Source organism: Octopus bimaculoides, chromosome 16 (assembly GCF_046866305.1).
Source record: "Octopus bimaculoides isolate indiv1 chromosome 16, ASM4686630v1, whole genome shotgun sequence".
NCBI classification, from domain to species: Eukaryota; Metazoa; Mollusca; class Cephalopoda; order Octopoda; family Octopodidae; genus Octopus; species Octopus bimaculoides.
Window position 1 is genome coordinate 38205286 of NC_142943.1, and position 22198 is coordinate 38227483.

General features: G+C 39.3%; 2 protein-coding genes across 2 annotated transcripts in view; one reads left to right on the forward strand and one right to left on the reverse strand.

The window, feature by feature from the left end:
• LOC106883906 (ER membrane protein complex subunit 8) overlaps positions 1–1262 on the reverse strand; it is a 15744-nt gene extending 14482 nt beyond the window's left edge. Inside the window, exon 1 of the mRNA XM_052973869.2 lies at positions 1132–1262. The gene's annotated coding sequence lies outside the window, so the exon portion shown is untranslated. The remainder of the gene's footprint in view (positions 1–1131) is intronic.
• LOC128249667 (transmembrane protein 42-like) overlaps positions 1–13865 on the forward strand; it is an 18561-nt gene extending 4696 nt beyond the window's left edge. Inside the window, exons 2-3 of the mRNA XM_052973870.2 lie at positions 12376–12525; positions 13706–13865. Coding sequence (XP_052829830.1) covers positions 12376–12525; positions 13706–13843 — 288 coding nt within the window. The 3' untranslated portion in view covers positions 13844–13865. The remainder of the gene's footprint in view (positions 1–12375; positions 12526–13705) is intronic.
• The last annotated feature ends 8333 nt before the right edge of the window (positions 13866–22198 follow it).

Sequence of the window (22198 nt, forward strand, 5' to 3'; positions counted from 1 at the left end):
CGATATAGTAGCATGTGATTCACGAGAGGTTTGGTGATGGAATTCTGGTTTAAGTATCCCACATAACTCCTTGTAACTTGCTTATTTAAAAAAAATTTTCAGTAAACTTTTGCGAATTTAGCACATCTCACGACCACCTGATACCTTCCTCGTTTCTGTGTCACTCTAACATGTATCGATGTTTTTCAATATTTTTCTCCACATAAACGAATTTAATTGAATTATGATGCACCCATGGGCGGTCTATTGCTGGGATTTAAGCAAAACAAATCAGACTGTCTGATTTTAAAGAAAAATTCGAAAAAAAGTGGAAATTTTGATATTTATCGCGGGTGAGGGAGAGTTCGATTTTTTAATTTTTTTTTTTTGCATTATCGTATGTATACAGAACGCAAATTTGTAAAAGTTTTTTGAAGATTCCAAGAAATAAAAGTTACGACGGGCTATTGTTGTTGGCACTCTGTCGCTTACGACGTCGAGGGTTCCAGTTGATCCGATCAACAGAACAGCCTGCTCGTGAAATTAACGTGCAAGTGGTTGAGCACTCCACAGACACGTGTACCCTTAACGTAGTTCTCAGGGATATTCAGCGTGACACAGTGTGACAAGGCTGACCCTTTGAATTACAGATACAACAGAAACAGGAAGAAAGAGTGAGAGAATGTTGTGGTGAAAGAGTACAGCAGGGTTCGCCACCATCCCCTGCCGGAGCCTCGTGGAACTTTAGGTGTTTTCGCTCAATAAACACTCACAACGCCCGGTCTGGGAATCGAAACCGCGAGTCCGCTGCCCTAACCACTGGGCCATTGCGCTTCCACTGCTATATGGAGTACTTAAACCAGAATTCCGCCGCCTTCCTCACATTTAAAATATGGTAGGATGTGATTCACTGGAGGTTTGATTTTTGACAGGTCGAACGACAACGTAAAACCATCCTCACCGACTCGTATTTCCTATTACCACTGAGTTAATACACGGCATAGATACTCGCTTCCCCCACCTAAGATTATCCTTATCAATGTTTGTATGTGTTCTGCATTTCCTTCTCTGGTTCGACGTTTATATTTGAACAATAGATAACACTAATAACGTTAGAGTCCAGATTGTTTTCCTCAATTTACATGTACTCACTTTATCTCTCAACTTCGGATCGCAGCACTCACAATCTTGTTTTGATCTTCAATTTTCTTCATGAAACGTGAACTTTTGCAATTCCATAACGTAGAGCTTAGCATAATAAAAGCCGAGGACAAATAACCGCAGGCGTTTCCTCATATAGATTAGGAATAGAGAATGACACGTACGCACATACGTGTGTGTGTATATGTATGTATATACGTATATATATATATATATATATATATATATATATATATATATATATATATATGTATATATATATGTCATACCGGCCATGACGAAGGGAAATAGCCCTGAAACTCGAGTCGCCTTTATATTTATATATTTGATCCTTTATATTGAACACTCAATATTTCATCTACATTCAATACTTTATTTCATGGTGCCATCCATTTTTATTTTATTTTATATTATATATTGTATATTATATTATATATTGTATATTCCATATTCTATACCCCACATTAGTTCTGCAGGAATATAAATAAAACATAAAAAACAGACAGTGTTGGAACTCTTTTAAGCAAAATAATATATTCCTCTATACACAATCATACAAAAAAATCCACCTTTTTTTGTATTTATTTTTACTCGCATATATATATATATATATATATATATATATATATATATGTATGTAAGCGTACCATCATCCATGCGAACACATTTCTCTCCTACAACATCACTATTCTCTCTCCTACACTGTCTTGCAACACGAAATACCTCGAGTCTTTGGTCCTCACGGCGCAGAACATTGGCAAATCTTTTCTTATCTGCTTCCCCTCTGGCTAAATAAACCTGTCGCCTAGCCTCCCTTCTGGCACATTGGTACAATTCCCTGCTACCACCGTTCTTCCAGTCCTTCCAAGCCTGTTTCTTTTGTCTAATAGCCCTGTCTACCTCCTTGTTCCACCACCACGTTACTCTGGGTCGGGAGGGGACCTTACACCACCCACAAATCTGGTCGGTGGCTTTCAACAGGTTGTCCCGCAGAAATCTCCAATTGTCTTCCACGTTGTATGATGCTATATCCCCTTCTATTTCGTTAAATGCTTCATATATATATATATATATGTATGTATATACATATATATATATATATATGTATGTATATATATATATATATATATATATATATATATATATATATGTATGTATATACATATATATATATATATATATATATATATATATGTATGTATATACATATATATATATATATATATATATATATATGTATGTATATACATATATATATATATATATATATATATATATATATATATATCATCATCATCATCATCATCATCGTCGTTTAACGTCCGCTTTCCATGCTAGCATGGGTTGGACGATTTGACTGAGGACTGGTGAAACCGGATGGCAACACCTGGCTCCAATCTAATTTGGCAGAGTTTCTACAGCTGGATGCCCTTCCTAACGCCAACCACTCAGAGAGTGTAGTGGGTGCTTTTACGTGTCACCTGCACGAAAACGGCCAAGCTCGAAATGGTGTCTTTTATGTGCCACCCGCACAAGCCAGTCCAGGGGCACTGGCAACGATCTCACTCGAAAATCCTACGGGAGCCAGTCAGGTGGTACTGGCAACGGCCACGCTCAAAATGGTGCATCTCATGTGCCACCCGCACAAGAGCCAGTCCAGGGGCACTGGCAACGATCTTACTTGGCTTGCCGGGTCTTCTCACGCACAGCACATTTCCAAAGGTCTCGGTCAGTAGTCATCGCCTCGGTGAGGCCCAATGTACGAAGGTTTTGCCTCACCACCTCAGCCCAGGTCTTCCTGGGCCTACCTCTTCCACGGGTTCCCTCAACTGTTAGGGTGTGGCACTTTTTCACGCAGCTATCCTCATCCATTCTCACCACATGTCCATACCAGCGCAATCTTCTCTCTTGCACACCACAACTGATGCTTCTAATGTTCAGCTTTTCTCTCAAGATACTTACACTCTGACGGGTATTCACATTGACATTACACATCCAACGGAGCATACTGGCTTCATTCCTTACGAGCTTACGTATGTCCTCAGCAGTTACAGCCCATGTTTCACTGCCATGTAGCATGGCTGTTCGTACGCATGCGTCATACAGTCTGCCTTTTACTCTGAGTGAGAGTCCCTTTGTTGCCAGCAGGGGTAAGAGCTCTCTAAACTTTGCCCAGGCTATTCTTATTCTAGCAGCTACACTTTCAGCGCACCCACCCCCACTACTAACTTGGTCGCCCAGATAGCGGAAGCTATCGACTACCTCTAGTTTTTCACCCTGGAATGAGATAGAAGTTGTTTCCTGTTTGTTTACAGTCTTTATTGCACCTGAACATCTGCCACAAACAAAAACTAATTTGCTAGTTAACCTGCCTTTGATGTTGCTGCACCTCTTATGTGTCCATAGCTTGCACCGGGTACATCTTATAGAGTTACTACCTACTCCTTTTCTACATACTGAGCAGGGCCATCTACCTGAAGGGGTTTGTGTTTTATCTACCTTCCTACTTATTAGGATTTTGGTTTTAGCTAGGTTGACTCTAAGGCCCTTCAATTCTAGACCTTGCTTCCACACCTGAAACTTCTCCTCTAGCTCTGATAGTGACTCCGCAATTAGGGCAAGGTCATCAGCATAGAGGAGCTCCCAGGGGCAACCTGTCTTGAACTCCTCTGTGATTGCCTGGAGGACTATGATAAATAAGAGGGGGCTGAGGACGGAACCTTGGTGGACCCCTACCTCTACCCGGAATTCATTGCTGTACTCATTTCCAACCCTCACCTTACTGGCAGCATCTCTGTACATGGCTCGCACAGCTCTCACTAACCATTCTTCTATCCCAAGTTTCCTCATTGACCACCAGATAAGGGATCGGGGGACCCTGTCAAAGGCTTTCTCCATGTCAACGAAAGCCAGGTACAGAGGTTTATCCTTAGCTAGGTATTTCTCCTGCAGCTGTCTCACTAGAAATAAGGCATCAGTAGTGCTTTTACCTGGCACGAACCCAAACTGCATCTCATCTAAATTGATTCGCTCCCTAATTAGTTGGGCTATGACCCTCTCTGTAACTTTCATAACCTGATCTAACAGCTTGATGCCTCTGTAATTATTTGTATCTAAAGCGTCACCTTTACCTTTGTAGCAGTTGACTATGATGCTGCTACACCAGTCATTGGGTATGACTCCTTCGTGTATCACCTGGTTCGTAATACGGGTGACTAGGCTATAGCCAACACTGCCAGATATTTTGAGCATCTCTGCAGTGATTCCTGATGGGCCGGGGGCTTTCCCGGTCTTCATACTCTTAATTGCTTTATCTACCCTGGTACTATCAACTCGGATAGCTGGTCCCTCTATTGGGTCGACATACGGCAGGCTCTCTTCCTCCCATTCATTCTCTTTATTAAGCAATCTATCGTAGTGGCATCTCCAGACCTCTTTCTTTGCATCCTCATTTAGTGCAAGCGTACCATCATCCATGCGAACACATTTCTCTCCTACAACATCACTATTCTCACTCCTACACTGTCTTGCAACACGAAATACCTCGAGTCTTTGGTCCTAACGGCACAGAACATTGGCAAATCTTTTCTTATCTGCTTCCCCTCTGGCTAAATAAACCTGTCGCCTAGCCTCCCTTCTGGCACATTGGTACAATTCCCTGCTACCACCGTTCTTCCAGTCCTTCCAAGCCTGTTTCTTTTGTCTAATAGCCCTGTCTACCTCCTTGTTCCACCACCACGTTACTCTGGGTCGGGAGGGGACCTTACACCACCCACAAATCTGGTCGGTGGCTTTCAACAGGTTGTCCCGCAGAAATCTCCAATTGTCTTCCACGTTGTATGATGCTATATCCCCTTCTATTTCGTTAAATGCTTCATATATATATATATATATATATATATATATATATATATATATATGTATGTATATACATATATATATATATATATATGTATGTATATATATATATATATATATATATATATATGTATGTATATACATATATATATATATATATATATATATATATATATATATATATATATCATCATCATCATCATCATCATCGTCGTTTAACGTCCGCTTTCCATGCTAGCATGGGTTGGACGATTTGACTGAGGACTGGTGAAACCGGATGGCAACACCTGGCTCCAATCTAATTTGGCAGAGTTTCTACAGCTGGATGCCCTTCCTAACGCCAACCACTCAGAGAGTGTAGTGGGTGCTTTTACGTGTCACCTGCACGAAAACGGCCAAGCTCGAAATGGTGTCTTTTATGTGCCACCCGCACAAGCCAGTCCAGGGGCACTGGCAACGATCTCACTCGAAAATCCTACGGGAGCCAGTCAGGTGGTACTGGCAACGGCCACGCTCAAAATGGTGCATCTCATGTGCCACCCGCACAAGAGCCAGTCCAGGGGCACTGGCAACGATCTTACTTGGCTTGCCGGGTCTTCTCACGCACAGCACATTTCCAAAGGTCTCGGTCAGTAGTCATCGCCTCGGTGAGGCCCAATGTACGAAGGTTTTGCCTCACCACCTCAGCCCAGGTCTTCCTGGGCCTACCTCTTCCACGGGTTCCCTCAACTGTTAGGGTGTGGCACTTTTTCACGCAGCTATCCTCATCCATTCTCACCACATGTCCATACCAGCGCAATCTTCTCTCTTGCACACCACAACTGATGCTTCTAATGTTCAGCTTTTCTCTCAAGATACTTACACTCTGACGGGTATTCACATTGACATTACACATCCAACGGAGCATACTGGCTTCATTCCTTACGAGCTTACGTATGTCCTCAGCAGTTACAGCCCATGTTTCACTGCCATGTAGCATGGCTGTTCGTACGCATGCGTCATACAGTCTGCCTTTTACTCTGAGTGAGAGTCCCTTTGTTGCCAGCAGGGGTAAGAGCTCTCTAAACTTTGCCCAGGCTATTCTTATTCTAGCAGCTACACTTTCAGCGCACCCACCCCCACTACTAACTTGGTCGCCCAGATAGCGGAAGCTATCGACTACCTCTAGTTTTTCACCCTGGAATGAGATAGAAGTTGTTTCCTGTTTGTTTACAGTCTTTATTGCACCTGAACATCTGCCACAAACAAAAACTAATTTGCTAGTTAACCTGCCTTTGATGTTGCTGCACCTCTTATGTGTCCATAGCTTGCACCGGGTACATCTTATAGAGTTACTACCTACTCCTTTTCTACATACTGAGCAGGGCCATCTACCTGAAGGGGTTTGTGTTTTATCTACCTTCCTACTTATTAGGATTTTGGTTTTAGCTAGGTTGACTCTAAGGCCCTTCAATTCTAGACCTTGCTTCCACACCTGAAACTTCTCCTCTAGCTCTGATAGTGACTCCGCAATTAGGGCAAGGTCATCAGCATAGAGGAGCTCCCAGGGGCAACCTGTCTTGAACTCCTCTGTGATTGCCTGGAGGACTATGATAAATAAGAGGGGGCTGAGGACGGAACCTTGGTGGACCTCTACCTCTACCCGGAATTCATTGCTGTACTCATTTCCAACCCTCACCTTACTGGCAGCATCTCTGTACATGGCTCGCACAGCTCTCACTAACCATTCTTCTATCCCAAGTTTCCTCATTGACCACCAGATAAGGGATCGGGGGACCCTGTCAAAGGCTTTCTCCATGTCAACGAAAGCCAGGTACAGAGGTTTATCCTTAGCTAGGTATTTCTCCTGCAGCTGTCTCACTAGAAATAAGGCATCAGTAGTGCTTTTACCTGGCACGAACCCAAACTGCATCTCATCTAAATTGATTCGCTCCCTAATTAGTTGGGCTATGACCCTCTCTGTAACTTTCATAACCTGATCTAACAGCTTGATGCCTCTGTAATTATTTGTATCTAAAGCGTCACCTTTACCTTTGTAGCAGTTGACTATGATGCTGCTACACCAGTCATTGGGTATGACTCCTTCGTGTATCACCTGGTTCGTAATACGGGTGACTAGGCTATAGCCAACACTGCCAGATATTTTGAGCATCTCTGCAGTGATTCCTGATGGGCCGGGGGCTTTCCCGGTCTTCATACTCTTAATTGCTTTATCTACCCTGGTACTATCAACTCGGATAGCTGGTCCCTCTATTGGGTCGACATACGGCAGGCTCTCTTCCTCCCATTCATTCTCTTTATTAAGCAATCTATCGTAGTGGCATCTCCAGACCTCTTTCTTTGCATCCTCATTTAGTGCAAGCGTACCATCATCCATGCGAACACATTTCTCTCCTACAACATCACTATTCTCACTCCTACACTGTCTTGCAACACGAAATACCTCGAGTCTTTGGTCCTAACGGCACAGAACATTGGCAAATCTTTTCTTATCTGCTTCCCCTCTGGCTAAATAAACCTGTCGCCTAGCCTCCCTTCTGGCACATTGGTACAATTCCCTGCTACCACCGTTCTTCCAGTCCTTCCAAGCCTGTTTCTTTTGTCTAATAGCCCTGTCTACCTCCTTGTTCCACCACCACGTTACTCTGGGTCGGGAGGGGACCTTACACCACCCACAAATCTGGTCGGTGGCTTTCAACAGGTTGTCCCGCAGAAATCTCCAATTGTCTTCCACGTTGTATGATGCTATATCCCCTTCTATTTCGTTAAATGCTTCATATATATATATATATATATATATATATATATATATATATGTATGTATATACATATATATATATATATATATGTATGTATATATATATATATATATATATATATATATATATGTATGTATATACATATATATATATATATATATATATATATATATATATATATATATATATATATATATATATCATCATCATCATCATCATCATCGTCGTTTAACGTCCGCTTTCCATGCTAGCTTGGGTTGGACGATTTGACTGAGGACTGGTGAAACCGGATGGCAACACCTGGCTCCAATCTAATTTGGCAGAGTTTCTACAGCTGGATGCCCTTCCTAACGCCAACCACTCAGAGAGTGTAGTGGGTGCTTTTACGTGTCACCTGCACGAAAACGGCCACGCTCGAAATGGTGTCTTTTATGTGCCACCCGCACAAGAGCCAGTCCAGGGGCACTGGCAATGATCTCACTCGAAAATCCTACGAAGGCCAGTCAGGTGGTACTGGCAACGGTCACGCTCAAAACGGTGCATCTTATGTGCCACCCGCACAAGAGCCAGTCCAGGGGCACTGGCAATGATCTTACTTGGCTTGCCGGGTCTTCTCACGCACAGCACATTTCCAAAGGTCTCGGTCAGTAGTCATCGCCTCGGTGAGGCCCAATGTACGAAGGTCTTGCCTCACCACCTCAGCCCAGGTCTTCCTGGGCCTACCTCTTCCACGGGTTCCCTCAACTGTTAGGGTGTGGCACTTTTTCACGCAGCTATCCTCATCCATTCTCACCACATGTCCATACCAGCGCAATCGTCTCTCTTGCACACCACAACTGATGCTTCTAATGTTCAGCTTTTCTCTCAAGATACTTACACTCTGACGGGTATTCACATTGACATTACACATCCAACGGAGCATACTGGCTTCATTCCTTGCGAGCTTACGTATGTCCTCAGCAGTTACAGCCCATGTTTCACTGCCATGTAGCATGGCTGTTCGTACGCATGCGTCATACAGTCTGCCTTTTACTCTGAGTGAGAGTCCCTTTGTCGCCAGCAGGGGTAAGAGCTCTCTAAACTTTGCCCAGGATATTCTTATTCTAGCAGCTACACTTTCAGCACACCCACCCCCACTACTAACTTGGTCGCCCAGATAGCGGAAGCTATCGACTACCTCTAGTTTTTCACCCTGGAATGAGATAGAAGTTGTTTCCTGTTTGTTTACAGTCTTTATTGCACCTGAACATCTGTCACAAACAAAAGCTAACTTGCTAGTTAACCTGCCTTTGATGTTGCTGCACCTCTTATGTGTCCATAGCTTGCACCGGGTACATCTTATAGAGTTACTACCTACTCCTTTTCTACATACTGAGCAGGGCCATCTACCTGAAGGGGTTTGTGTTTTATCTACCTTCCTACTTATTAGGATTTTGGTTTTAGCTAGGTTGACTCTAAGGCCCTTCAATTCTAGACCTTGCTTCCACACCTGAAACTTCTCCTCTAGTTCTGATAGTGACTCCGCAATTAGGGCAAGGTCATCAGCATAGAGGAGCTCCCAGGGGTAACCTGTCTTGAACTCCTCTGTGATTGCCTGGAGGACTATGATAAATAAGAGGGGGCTGAGGACGGAACCTTGGTGGACCTCTACTTCTACCCGGAATTCATTGCTGTACTCATTTCCAACCCTCACCTTACTGGCAGCATCTCTGTACATGGCTCGCACAGCTCTCACTAACCATTCTTCTATCCCAAGTTTCCTCATTGACCACCAGATAAGGGATCGGGGGACCCTGTCAAAGGCTTTCTCCATGTCAACGAAAGCCAGGTACAGAGGTTTATCCTTAGCTAGGTATTTCTCCTGCAGCTGTCTCACTAGAAATAAGGCATCAGTAGTGCTTTTACCTGGCACGAACCCAAACTGCATCTCATCTAAATTGATTCGCTCCCTAATTAGTTGGGCTATGACCCTCTCTGTAACTTTCATAACCTGATCTAACAGCTTGATGCCTCTGTAATTATTTGTATCTAAAGCGTCACCTTTACCTTTGTAGCAGTTGACTATGATGCTGCTACACCAGTCATTGGGTATGACTTCTTCGTGTATCACCTGGTTCGTAATACGGGTGACTAGGCTATAGCCAACACTGCCAGATATTTTGAGCATCTCTGCAGTGATTCCTGATGGGCCGGGGGCTTTCCCGGTCTTCATACTCTTAATTGCTTTATCTACCCTAGTACTATCAACTCGGATAGCTGGTCCCTCTATTGGGTCGACATACGGCAGGCTCTCTTCTTCCCATTCATTCTCTTTATTAAGCAATCTATCGTAGTGGCATCTCCAGACCTCTTTCTTTGCATCCTCATTTAGTGCAAGCGTACCATCATCCATGCAAACACATTTCTCTCCTACAACATCACTATTCTCTCTCCTACACTGTCTTGCAACACGAAAAGATAAGAGTGAAAAAACTACAGAAGGCTTGTGTTACATGGTTAAAGTATATATTTAAATTATGTCAGAAAAATGTTATAAAATCTTTTTGGTATATAAACATTGTATTTTGAGAAATAACCAGTTTCGTGTTGTCTTCTCAAATTTCTCTACTTCATTGTAACGTGTTCGCTCCAGTCTGAGAAAGAAGAGTTCTAGATAGGGGGAGGTAATTAGGGATTTCTTCTGGTATAGGGGAGATAATCGAAATCTAGGAGGTGGTAGAATTTGATTAATTTAACATGGTTTTGTTCTATATTTTTTTCCCCTTTTTTCTCAGTGGGGTGATGAATTTCCTCATTTAAATGTGTTAGCAATGGTTAAGTTTGGGTTTGTATTTTTGAATGAAAAAGGTTTCCTTATTTAATCTAATCTGTGTTGGTGTTTTAATGGCACATTGATAAAAAGGAAAGATTATAAATTGTGGTAGCATTTGTTTTGCGCATTTCTCAATATGATCACTAAAAGGTATCATTCGGTATTCTGGGTATGCAATCTGCTGGCGGTGCAGAGTGCATCTACGTCTGAGCGATAATCCTGTGGACCCTATGTAGTTCTCGTGGCAGCCCGAACATCTTATTACATAAATAAGATTTTCTGAGGCACAAGTAAAGTTAGATTTAACTTTGAATTTGTGTCCCTCTTTGAAGAGGAATTCTGAACCTTCTAGAATGTTTGGGCATGTTGCACAATTTGGTCGACCAAAAATAATATATATATTATTGTTTCAAACTATCGAATGTTGTTATACATCGCTGAATCACAATGTGCATCCTCACATTGTTTTAGGCAAAACACAGTGTTTTGTTTGAGAACACAATGTTGCAATACTGGGAGTAACACCCTAGCCACTAGGCCATGCACCATCACACACACACACACACAGACATATTTCGCTTAGGCATTGCAAGACTAATAACCCAATGTAGAACTCAATATGCGTATGTTTCAGAGTGAAGTGTTAGCTGAGTATAGAGTGATAAGAAAGAGAGATGTCAAAGGAATAAAGCGATTATCTAATGATCTTCATTAGTTTACTGCTGTTTCTGCTATAAGATGCCGTGCACTCATAGTTGAGTACCTGAGTAACACTTTATAGCTTCATTGAAGCCTCGAATATGAAGCGAAATTTATTTGAGAAAGAATTACATTTGTGCCTATCACTCACTCTTCTACCACCTTTTCGATTTCTTATAAAGATAATCATTCCAAATAAGAACTAACTCAGACTGTAACAACTTGTTCAATCTATACCAACATAAAAAGCAGGTATATGATAATGACAACAACAATACTGATGATGATGACACTCTACTATAATAATACTCTTGTGTTTTTCTCTGTCACAACGTACGAATGTGTAAAAGCAGTGAGCTGACAGAAACGTCAGCACGCCAGCGAAATGCTTAGCAGTATTTTGCCTGTCTTTATGTTCTGAGTTCAAATTCTGCCGAGGTCGACTTTGCTTTTCATCCTTTCAGGGTCGATAAATTAAGTACCAGTTATGCACTGGGGATCTTGTTCAAAACAGGGGCACCAGTATTTTCTTAACGAAACACTTTGAAACTTGGGACACTGGTAGAATGTGTCGTATAAAACATCTTCTTCTTTTAGTCTTCTTAACAAAAAAACGTACGTCTCAAGTTATTTCATGTTAAAGTTGTCGTATTTCTGTAATTTCAACCAATGACTGACGTCCATTCAGCCGTAAAAATTAAGTGCTGACTATGTAAACAAACGAATCTCGGCGGTGATAAAATTATTATTTCCTTGTCAAAAATGGCTGAAGCATATTGGCAGTAGCTAATAAACCTTTCTATTATAGGCTGGGGTCGATGTAATCAACTTAATCCCTCTGTCTGTCATTGTTTGTCCCCTCTACCCTCATGCATGGGTAGGATGGTTGATAGGAGCTGGCCAGGTAGAAGATTATCCCAAGCTACTGTGTCTGTTCTGGCAGGGTTTTTACGGCTGGATACCCTTCCCAACACCAACCACTCTGCAGAGGGGATTCAATGTTTTTTTACATGTTGAATTCAAAACAATGTAAATAAATAAGCAATACATTTGACAGAGCAATCTGAATGCTGAAGAGTTAATATTAATGTCTTTTGTATTTTCCAGGCTTTAACGAATGTGTTATGGGCAATTTGTGTCGGGTTTGTCATTCTGTTTAATGTTTTAATGTGGACAACTTTCACCAAGGCTCTTCAGTATTTCTCTTCAACAGTTGAAGCCTCAGCCACAAATACAGCATCTAGCTTTCTCTTTTCTGTAAGTCTAGTTTTAAATTTATTTTTTTCCTTTATTGAATAGAGTTTTTGAGTAATTTTAGACAGCTTTTCTAATAAATTGATATAAATTTCTGATATTATTTTTATGATTTGTTACTTTCATTCAACACTGTAAAAGGTAAAAACAAGCTTCAGTCTGTAGAAGCTAAATGTATTTGTGAGATTTAGTTCACTTAAGTTCTTAAAATGAAAACTAAGTGTGTGAGTGTGTGTACGTACTATGAGAAGAGGAGAATTCATTGTTTCAAGCAAGACCAATTTTATCTGATGAAGGACATAGGCTGAAATATTAAACTTCTCTTCTAATGGCGCTACAAACTTTATTTTGTGAATATAACTGCTAAATAATACAAACCTGGTGTCTTTGATCACGATAACAAATTCATTTAGTTACCTTATATAAAATCATAATGAAATATTCAAATCAAGAATTCTGTATCTTGGTCGGCAAACAGCATATTTTTTCTGTACGTTTTATACTGAAAGATATGAAATACTTTTAATTACCCCTTTAAAGACCCCCTTCAGTCATGAATGACTATGGGATTGTACCTGGAAAGTTCCCACCTTCTGGTGCCTGGCTCAATGGTTACAGTGTCGGGCTCACAATCATGAGGTAGTGAATTCAATTCCCAGATCGGGCTCTACGCTGTGTTCAACACACAGGCTGGTATGCATGGGCAATTGCTAGGCTTCTATAAACAACCTTGCCTGGACATGTGCCTTGGAGCGGAACTTTTTAGGTGCAATCCCATCATCATTCATGACCAAAAGGTGTCTTTACCCTTTACCCTTTTTACAATGATTAAATTAGTTATAGATTTAATTGAGAGTTGTAATTAGTTAAGTTGATAAGGTTCTGACCTAACAACTAAAAGATCAAGGGTTCATATGCCGTTGGTGCTGGTCTTTCATTAATCCATTCTATTTAGCTTTAAATTAGTAACCCATTGGAGATTCAAATGAAGGCACATGGCCTAGTGGTCAGGGGTGTTGCATTCACAATCACAAGATCATGGTTTTGATTTCCAGACCAGGTGGTGTATTGTGTATGCGAAGGACTAGTTAAGGAATATTTACTGTACTACTGATGTTCTCTTTCTCTCTTTTTTTCCTTCTCTCAATAACATTCTCTCTCTCAATTTTTTTCTTTCTTTCAGGCCATCTTGGGGTGGATAATTTTCTCTGAACGTTTGAATTTGCAATGGTTTGCAGGTTTTATCTGCATCATATCAGGTTTATATTTAATTCAAAAAGAAAATATTCATCAAGAAAAAATTATGGAAAAAACTGAATAAAAACATTTTTTTTTTTTGAAAATCAATGTTGTTTGTTCTTTATTTATTCTGTATCAGAATGGTTTTTCTTGTATTATATCACTCTATTAATTCAACTAAAAAAATTCAAAGTCATGCTCCATAGTAAAAGGTGCTATGTAGTCGGTCATGCTTCTATAGTAGAAGGTGTTATGTAGTAGGACTGAACCCAGAACAAAATGGTTGTGAAGCAATCGTCTTACCTCACAGCCATACCCAATAATTGTGTTGTTGTTGCTGTTGTTGTTGTTGCTTGCTATAGACCAGCCCTGAATGAATGAGGTCTATGATAAGTGAAGCGTGGAATTTTTAAGGCTGCATATATAAGTGACGTCAAAGTGGGGTTAGAGGTGAGTGTGTATGGAAGGGTGTAGGTGGGGTTAGAGGTGAGTGTGTATGGAAGGGTGTAGGTGGGGTTAGAGGTGAGTGTGTATGGAAGGGTGTAGGTGGTAGTGTCTTCCTAAACAATAACTGTTATTAGAAGTGGTAGCAAAAATAACTAACATAAACTCCCAACACAAAGAAATGTAGCAAATAGCTTTTTATATCACAGGTCACAGAGTTTTCTGTATTATCCTTTTTAATATCTCATGACATTGATGAAGAAACTATAAATGCGCTCAGAACACTTTTACATTTTAGCATATAAACAAACAAACAAACAAAAACAAACCATAGGTGCAGGAGTGCATGTGGCTATGTGGTAATGAGCTTGCTTCCCAACCACATGGTTCTGGGTTCAGTCTCACGGTGTAATACCATGGCCAAGTGTCTTCTACTATAGCATCAAGCAAACCAAAGCCTTGTGAGTAGATTTGCTAGACAGAAACTGAAAGAGGTCTGTCGTATACATACACACATACATACATACATACATACATACATACATATGTATGTATGTATGTACCCTGTCATCCCCTCTGCAAGTCCCAATGTCTGTAGAGCCATTCTCACCATTTTGTCCCATGTCTTCGTGGGTCTACCCCTTACACATGTTCCCTCTACAGTTAGACATTGGCACCTCTTGATGCAACTGTCTTCATTCATATGCATTACATGACCCAACCAGTGCAGTCTTCTTTCTTGCACACTACATCTGATGCCTCTTATACTCAATTTTTCTCTCAGCTCTTTTGCACTTTGTTATACATGCACAATAACATTGCACATCCAGCAGAGCATACTGGCAACATTTCTTTCAAGGTTTTGTATATCCTCAGTAACTAGGCTGCATATCTATTCATACACAAGCAAGCTGTTCGTACAACATAACCCTGAGAACAATCCCCTAACTACTAGACGACATGCCTTCATGCACACACATACACACACACACACACATGTGCACACATACACACACAGACACGCGCACCGTCACACACACACACACACACACACACACCAAACATATATTTATATCATTTAGCAATGGTTTTCAAAGAACATATATCACTCCAAAGATATGGACTAATTACTGTGAATCAATTGATTGCAAAAGGAATGCATGACCTTCACAGCAACCATAGTCCCACCAGTGAATCAAATGGAAACAGCCAAAGTAACAAATAAATGTATGAGATGTAAGTATTTGAACGACAAGGCCATTGTTGATCATTGGGTAAAGGGTAAAGATCACCTTCAGGCATGAATGACCATGGTATTGCATTTAGAAAGTTACTCACCAAGGCAGAAGTCTAGGCACGGTTGTTTGTGGAAAATCAGCAGTCGCTCATGCATACCAATCTCTCCTCTCCACACCACCGATGTAATCCAAGGGAATGACAAAGGCTGATACAGCTTGGCACCAGTGATATCGCAACTCATTTCTACAGCTGAGTGAACTGGAGCAATGTGAAATAATGTGTCTTGCTCAAGAACATAACACATAGCTTGGTCCGGGAATCAAACTCATTACCTCATGATTGGGGGCCTGATGCTCTAACCACTGAGCCACTAAATGATTGACACATTAAATAATTTTAAAAGAGTTTTGTTGAAATAAAACAGTGGAATATTTGACTTGCTCAATTTAATTATATCAATGCTGGTCATCAATAAATGAAAGTTCAGAGAAGTCCTAAAATTGGAGAAAAATTTCAGTGGGAAAATTGAAAGTACGTTAAACAAAAGATCTAAATATTGAACTGGTTTGAAACCAGTTCAATGCTGAACCATTAAAAATTTGGTCAGATTAATTGCTAATTTCTTTGTCAGTTGCTTAACTCATACTGAAAAACTGAGCAAAAATGAAAGCAAAAAACTATTTGTGAAACTGCTTCAAAGAAAGGAAACCTACAGAATGGTTTAGCTGGAGTACTCAAGGCTTCCTTTTACACTATGACAAACAGAACAATAACACTGTGTCCTCTCTATTTGTTGCTGTTGCGCTTGTGTTTTATCATCATTGCTCTCGTGGATAATATACTATGTATGGTTGTTGGTGTTGTGGTGGTGGTTGTAGTTGTTTTGAGTTTTGTCATTTTGTTTGTTTCGATACCTTTTGTTAGTTGGTGATTATTTTGTGTGTTTTTTGATTTTCAACAATTTTTATGTTTCTTCATGGGTGCCTTTGGCTTTTTGCCTTTTCTTTTTTGACCTTTCTGTTTACCACTTGCCACTCTCTGGGTTTCCCCTTTTTTTCTTTGTCATCTGATAATAATTCAGAAGGGCAAGAAAAAGGCTTGCTCTTGTATACATGTGCATTTTGGGCCTTGTTTTTCTTCTACAACACTTATGAATTCCCCATTCTCTAGGGGAATGAGTTTCAGAATCCTTAATAAGTTTTCTGGAGTGAGCAACATCTGCAACTCTATTTTTAGGTCAGACTAGTTTTTGTGTCGTGTTGTTCTGATATTAGCAATCATTCCATACACCTCCAAAGTCATTCAAAAATAATTAGATTATTTCTGGTGGCCTTGTATCACCTTATTTACATATTTCCAGTAATACGAGCTTAGAATTACATATTCATGAGAGGGGCATGCACGTCTGGATATTCATATTGTCTCTGTCATTGGGGTAGAGTTTTGTGACCATCCTATATAATCTTCCTTTTCTTATATGCCCTATTGATTCCCACATTCCTTCGAGCACTTTCTGTTGGGTTCTCAACACTTTGTAGGTGATAGCTATTTTCATTTCTTTTGTATTTCTTACTGGGATAGTATGATGAACTCTGGCCTGGCTAAGCAATGTCAGTACTTCCTATTAAGTACTGTGCTGTCTTCTAATACTTAAACAATCTAGGTGTGCATTAAACTGTTAAACAATGGACCTTATTGTTTGTGGTAACTAATGAGTTGTTGCTGTTGTTTTCATTATTGTTGTTGCTGTCATAGTTATTATCACAGGTGGTTTGTCGTTTTTCATGCTGACACTTTGTGAGACACGGTGGGATGTCTCTTTGGGCTTGGTCACATACCTTTCTTGTAGGATTGACAGTAAATGTGATGATTGAAGGAACAGGAGAGAATATAAATACACTTTCTTCTATATCCATTACCCCTTGGTTTGAAAATAATTTAGCTGTTGGAAAATTAACTCTTTAACATTTAAACTGACCATATCTAGCCAAAATATTCAAACTGGCCACATCTGGCCTCTTACACTTCTATAATATTATTCTGAAAATAAACAATGTGAACAACTAAACAATCACAGAGTAATGTGAATGTTAAAGGTAAGCTTTTTTTGGTGGGGTGGGAGCAAGTAATTTTATTTTACTTTATTCATACCTTCTCTCTTTTTAGTGTTTTTTTTTTCCAACTTAATGTTTTTTTCTTTTTGGCGTCTGTTTGTAGGAACTCTGTGTTCTTCCTTTTTCTTCCACTTGTATATGTGGGTTCAACCACCTGTAACAGTGTTGGTACCTGCAATGTGTCATACAACCATTCTGTAGGTTCTTCCAATCTGTCTGGTTCATTTTCTATGAATCTCTTCTTCAGTTGGTTTCTGTGTCTTTTTTCAATACCTTTTCTGCTTTTAATTCGGTACTTCATTTTCCCTATGTACTTTGTAATTTTTCCTTCTTCCCAGTATTGAATATGGACAGGTAAGCTAACAAACACTATAGGTAAGCTGACAACAGCATGCTGTGGCTTCATTCAGCAATGGATCAAAAATAGGTGAAGGGAATATAAATATGCACATTCACACGCACACACACACATTCACACTCACATGGATATATATATATATATATATATATATATACATGTCTCTTAAAAGATAGAGCTCAAAATCAATGCATTGAAGATACTTTATTGCAGCAACAATTATAATAACAGAAACAACCACAATAAGCCAAACCTATGCACATTTCAATAGGGTATCCCGGATAAATAAACTACATCATAAGATGTCTCGTAAAATATTGTAACATATTACAACATATTACAAATTGCTGGATACTCCATCTCTTCAGGGTCGCATTATTGCCATCACCAATATATATATAAATGTATACACATACATATATATAAATACACATGCACACACACACACACAAAATGTATGTATGTACGTAAGTGTCAGTGTGTAGAACTTTGCTCAAAATTTTAATTATTTGAATGAAATTTGAAAAAAAATTATGGTACTTTTTAAATGAAGTGCCTTGCAATATTTGTTTCGTATTGAGTTACTCATACTCCCTTGTTACTTTCATTCTTAGAAATCCAGTGAGCCAGAGAATGATCCATTAGAAAACTGTAACAAACCATGCTACTCTTCACTAAATATCACATGAGAGAAAAAAAAAATAATATCCCTAAATAGTTTAATAATGAATGAGCCATTACTTTCCTTAAGAAGTGCAAAAAAGAAAGAAATAAAAACCCAAAACAACCAAACAGCTATAAAATAAACTGATTCCTTAGAATTTGGAAATATGTCCTTGATATTGCTACCTAATCTTTGACTCATTATTAAATGGTAAGTTTGTGTGTGTGTGTATATATAATATATATACATACATATATATATATATATATCCTTGATATTGCTATCTAATCTTCAACTCATTATTAAATGGTGTGTGTATATATAATATATATATACATACATACATCACTTTACCCCTCTCGTTCTTCCTCTGTTACTACTACGTATCTCTTTTTTCCCCCTCGTACTTCCTCTCTTTCTCTTTTCCTTTCGTTGCTCACCTATTCTTCTACTTCCTCCCTTTGTTTCTCCCTCTACCACTCTCTCTCTTCCCCTCGTTCTTCCTCTTTACTACTACGTATCTCGCTTTACCCCTCTCGTCCTTCCTCTGTTACTACTACGTATCTCTTTTTTCCCCCTCGTACTTCCTCTCTTTCTCTTTTCCTCTCGTTGCTCACCTATTCTTCTACTTCCTCCCTTTGTTTCTCCCTCTACCACTCTCTCTCTTCCCCTTACACTGGCATGGTCACAAGCTTCCGGTCAATAATTCTTTTCTTCCTTGGCTATCGCCGAGCAAACACGTGAACCACTTCGTCCCTACTTTCAAGTTCGCGCCTCACAAGCGTTCATACACACATAATTTTTCTCGTCTGGCCGTAAAGCCTTTTCTGTTTGTTCTCCTGTCTTGTTTTTTGTCCGCCACTACATTCCTCCATGGCAAGATTTAATTTGTGGTCCATGGGAAGAGCCATTTTAACGATGCGTCCTGCCCAGCTCTTCGAAACGCCGGTGTTAAAACGGGGGTAGCTGATGAAGTAGAATGTTCTCTATGTGGCTTGTGTGTTTTCTTTTCTCTGTTTTGTTTGCAATGTCCTGTACCCAGATATGCACCTATACATACAGGTGGATGTCGGTATGCACATACCTGTACGTATATATGCATATACTCATTTACTATTTGTTTTTATATATATATATATATATACTATATATAAAACAGGGATGTGTGTGTAATCGCTTTTCACGTGAAATCGACTTCACCAAATGCTTCCATACTTGTCATGCATGAATAATTTGACCTCGGATAAATGTTAGGCTCTTCATTTGATTTTTTGTAATTAAAAATAAATAATATTGCTTTATATTTAAGATTCACTTCTTTAAAAAGGTTCCTCAATGTCAACTTCCGGTATTGACGTAACAACGGCAAAAAAGCTTCACTCTCTATTTTGTGTGTGAGTGTGTATGAGAGAGAGAGAGAGAGTAAATACTACATACACACCGCTCTCTCACTCTGTCTCACACACATACACACGCACACACACACCCCTTCACTCACTCACACTCTGTCTCTTACAAACACACGCATACATAAATGTATACAAACATATTTACAAAGACACACGTGTATGCGTGCGCGTGCGTGTTTGTAAGAGACAGAGTGTGAGTGAGTCAAGGGCTGTGTTGTCATATGCATACATCCACAGATGTGTGTATATTTATGCATGTACGTATACATGACAACAAACCTCTCTCTCTCACTCACACTCTGTCTCTTACAAACACACACATACATAGATGTATACAAACATATTTACAAAGACACACGTATGTATGCGCGCGTGTGGGGGGTTCCACAGTCGCCATTTATTTCAATTACTCTTGTGAGGATATTCACATAAATCATTTCTTTCATTTAATCCCCATTTTAATTTTCGTAAAAGTTTCCAAGTACCAATGAGGCTTTTTGGCACATCTTCAATTTTTCCCATTCATGAGAGGCGCCCAGCCATCATTCATCTGAGAGTCCATCTACAGAATGTCCTCAAATTTCTATACAGCATATTTTACCTTTTTTTCTTCAAGTATATAAGCAACAATTTAATTCCCGAGCAACGCCGGGTGCCTCTGCTAGTATATATATAATATAATATATATCCTTGATATTGCTATTCAATCTTCAACTCATTATTAAATGGTGTGTGTGTGTATATGATATATATATATATATATATATATATATACTAGCAGAGACACCCGGCGTTGCTCAGGATTAAAATGGCATAGTTTGTATATAATATATTACAGCTATGTTGAAATAGGCGATATGGGAAAGTGCAGCATTTGTGGAGTAAATGATGGGCTAATTTGACCAAGCAACATGCTATGCGTCCATTTGGAGTATTTCAGGCCCTAACCTGTGGGGGATATGTGATTTTTGAATGTTCTGAGAAGCTGTAAGTGGATATTCTCTCTTTTGCAGCAGTCGGCGTTATTAAGGTGGTGAGCTGGCAGAATCATTAGCGTGCCAGGCAAAATGCAACGCAACATTTCATCTGTCTTTACGTTCTGAGTTCAAATTCTACCAAGGTCAACTTTGCCTTTCATCCTTTTAGGGTCAATAAATTAGGTACCAGTTGAGTGCTGGGGTCAATGTGATTGACTTATCCCCTCCCCACAAATTTCAATCTATTTCAGGGTTGATAAATATATACACCAGTTGATTTCTGGGGTTAATGTAATTGATTGGACACCCCTCCAAAATATTAGGCTTATGCCTAAAGTAGACAGGATTCTTCTTCTTATTATTATTATTATTATTATTATTATCATTATTATTATTATTAAGTTCAAATTCTTCCAAGGTCAACTTTGCCTTTCATTCTTTCAAAGTCAATAAAATAAGTACCAGTTGAACACTGGGGTTGATGTAATCAACTTACCCCCTTTCTTGAACTTACTGACCTTGTGCCAAAATTTGAAACCATTATAACTATTGTTGTTGTGGTTGTTGTTGTTGTTATTAGTATCAACTAACACCCTCTGCTTAAATGTGATGGCCTTATGCTTAAATTAGAAACAAACGAAATTCACTGCTGACAACATACAGACGTTCTAAAATTTCAATCTGAGAATTCTCAATATTTTTCATGTGAAACTGAAGGAATTAATTTTCAAGCTGGATATTATTTCAATAAGGACTATTATTGGAATGATTACATTGCATCGAGGCTAGACAGCAAGGTTTGTTTTTTACAAAATATTTCCATTATTGTGTAACTCCTAAGTAAAAAATAAAAAGAAGGGAGAGAAAGAGGAGGGGGAGGAAGAGGAAGAGATTACTCTGGAGAAAGCAAAGAAGCTACTAAACAAAAAAATAAATAAATGTGAAAACAATTCTAGTGTGTAAGATGCATAATAGCCATTCAAAACATAAAGACTATTAACTTCACTTAAACATTTATGATTTGGCGTTAGTTATTTTTGTCTTACTAACTGACACAGATCTACTGCATCTCAGTAAATGAAAAAAGAAAATTAATTAATTAACATCCAAGAAAATTACTGTAAAAGAAAAAAAATTAATATTTCATTCAAACAAAATCATTGTATACCAGCTGATATGTTTAACACCAGTAACAACAACAACAACTAAAGCAACAATGATATACATGCATA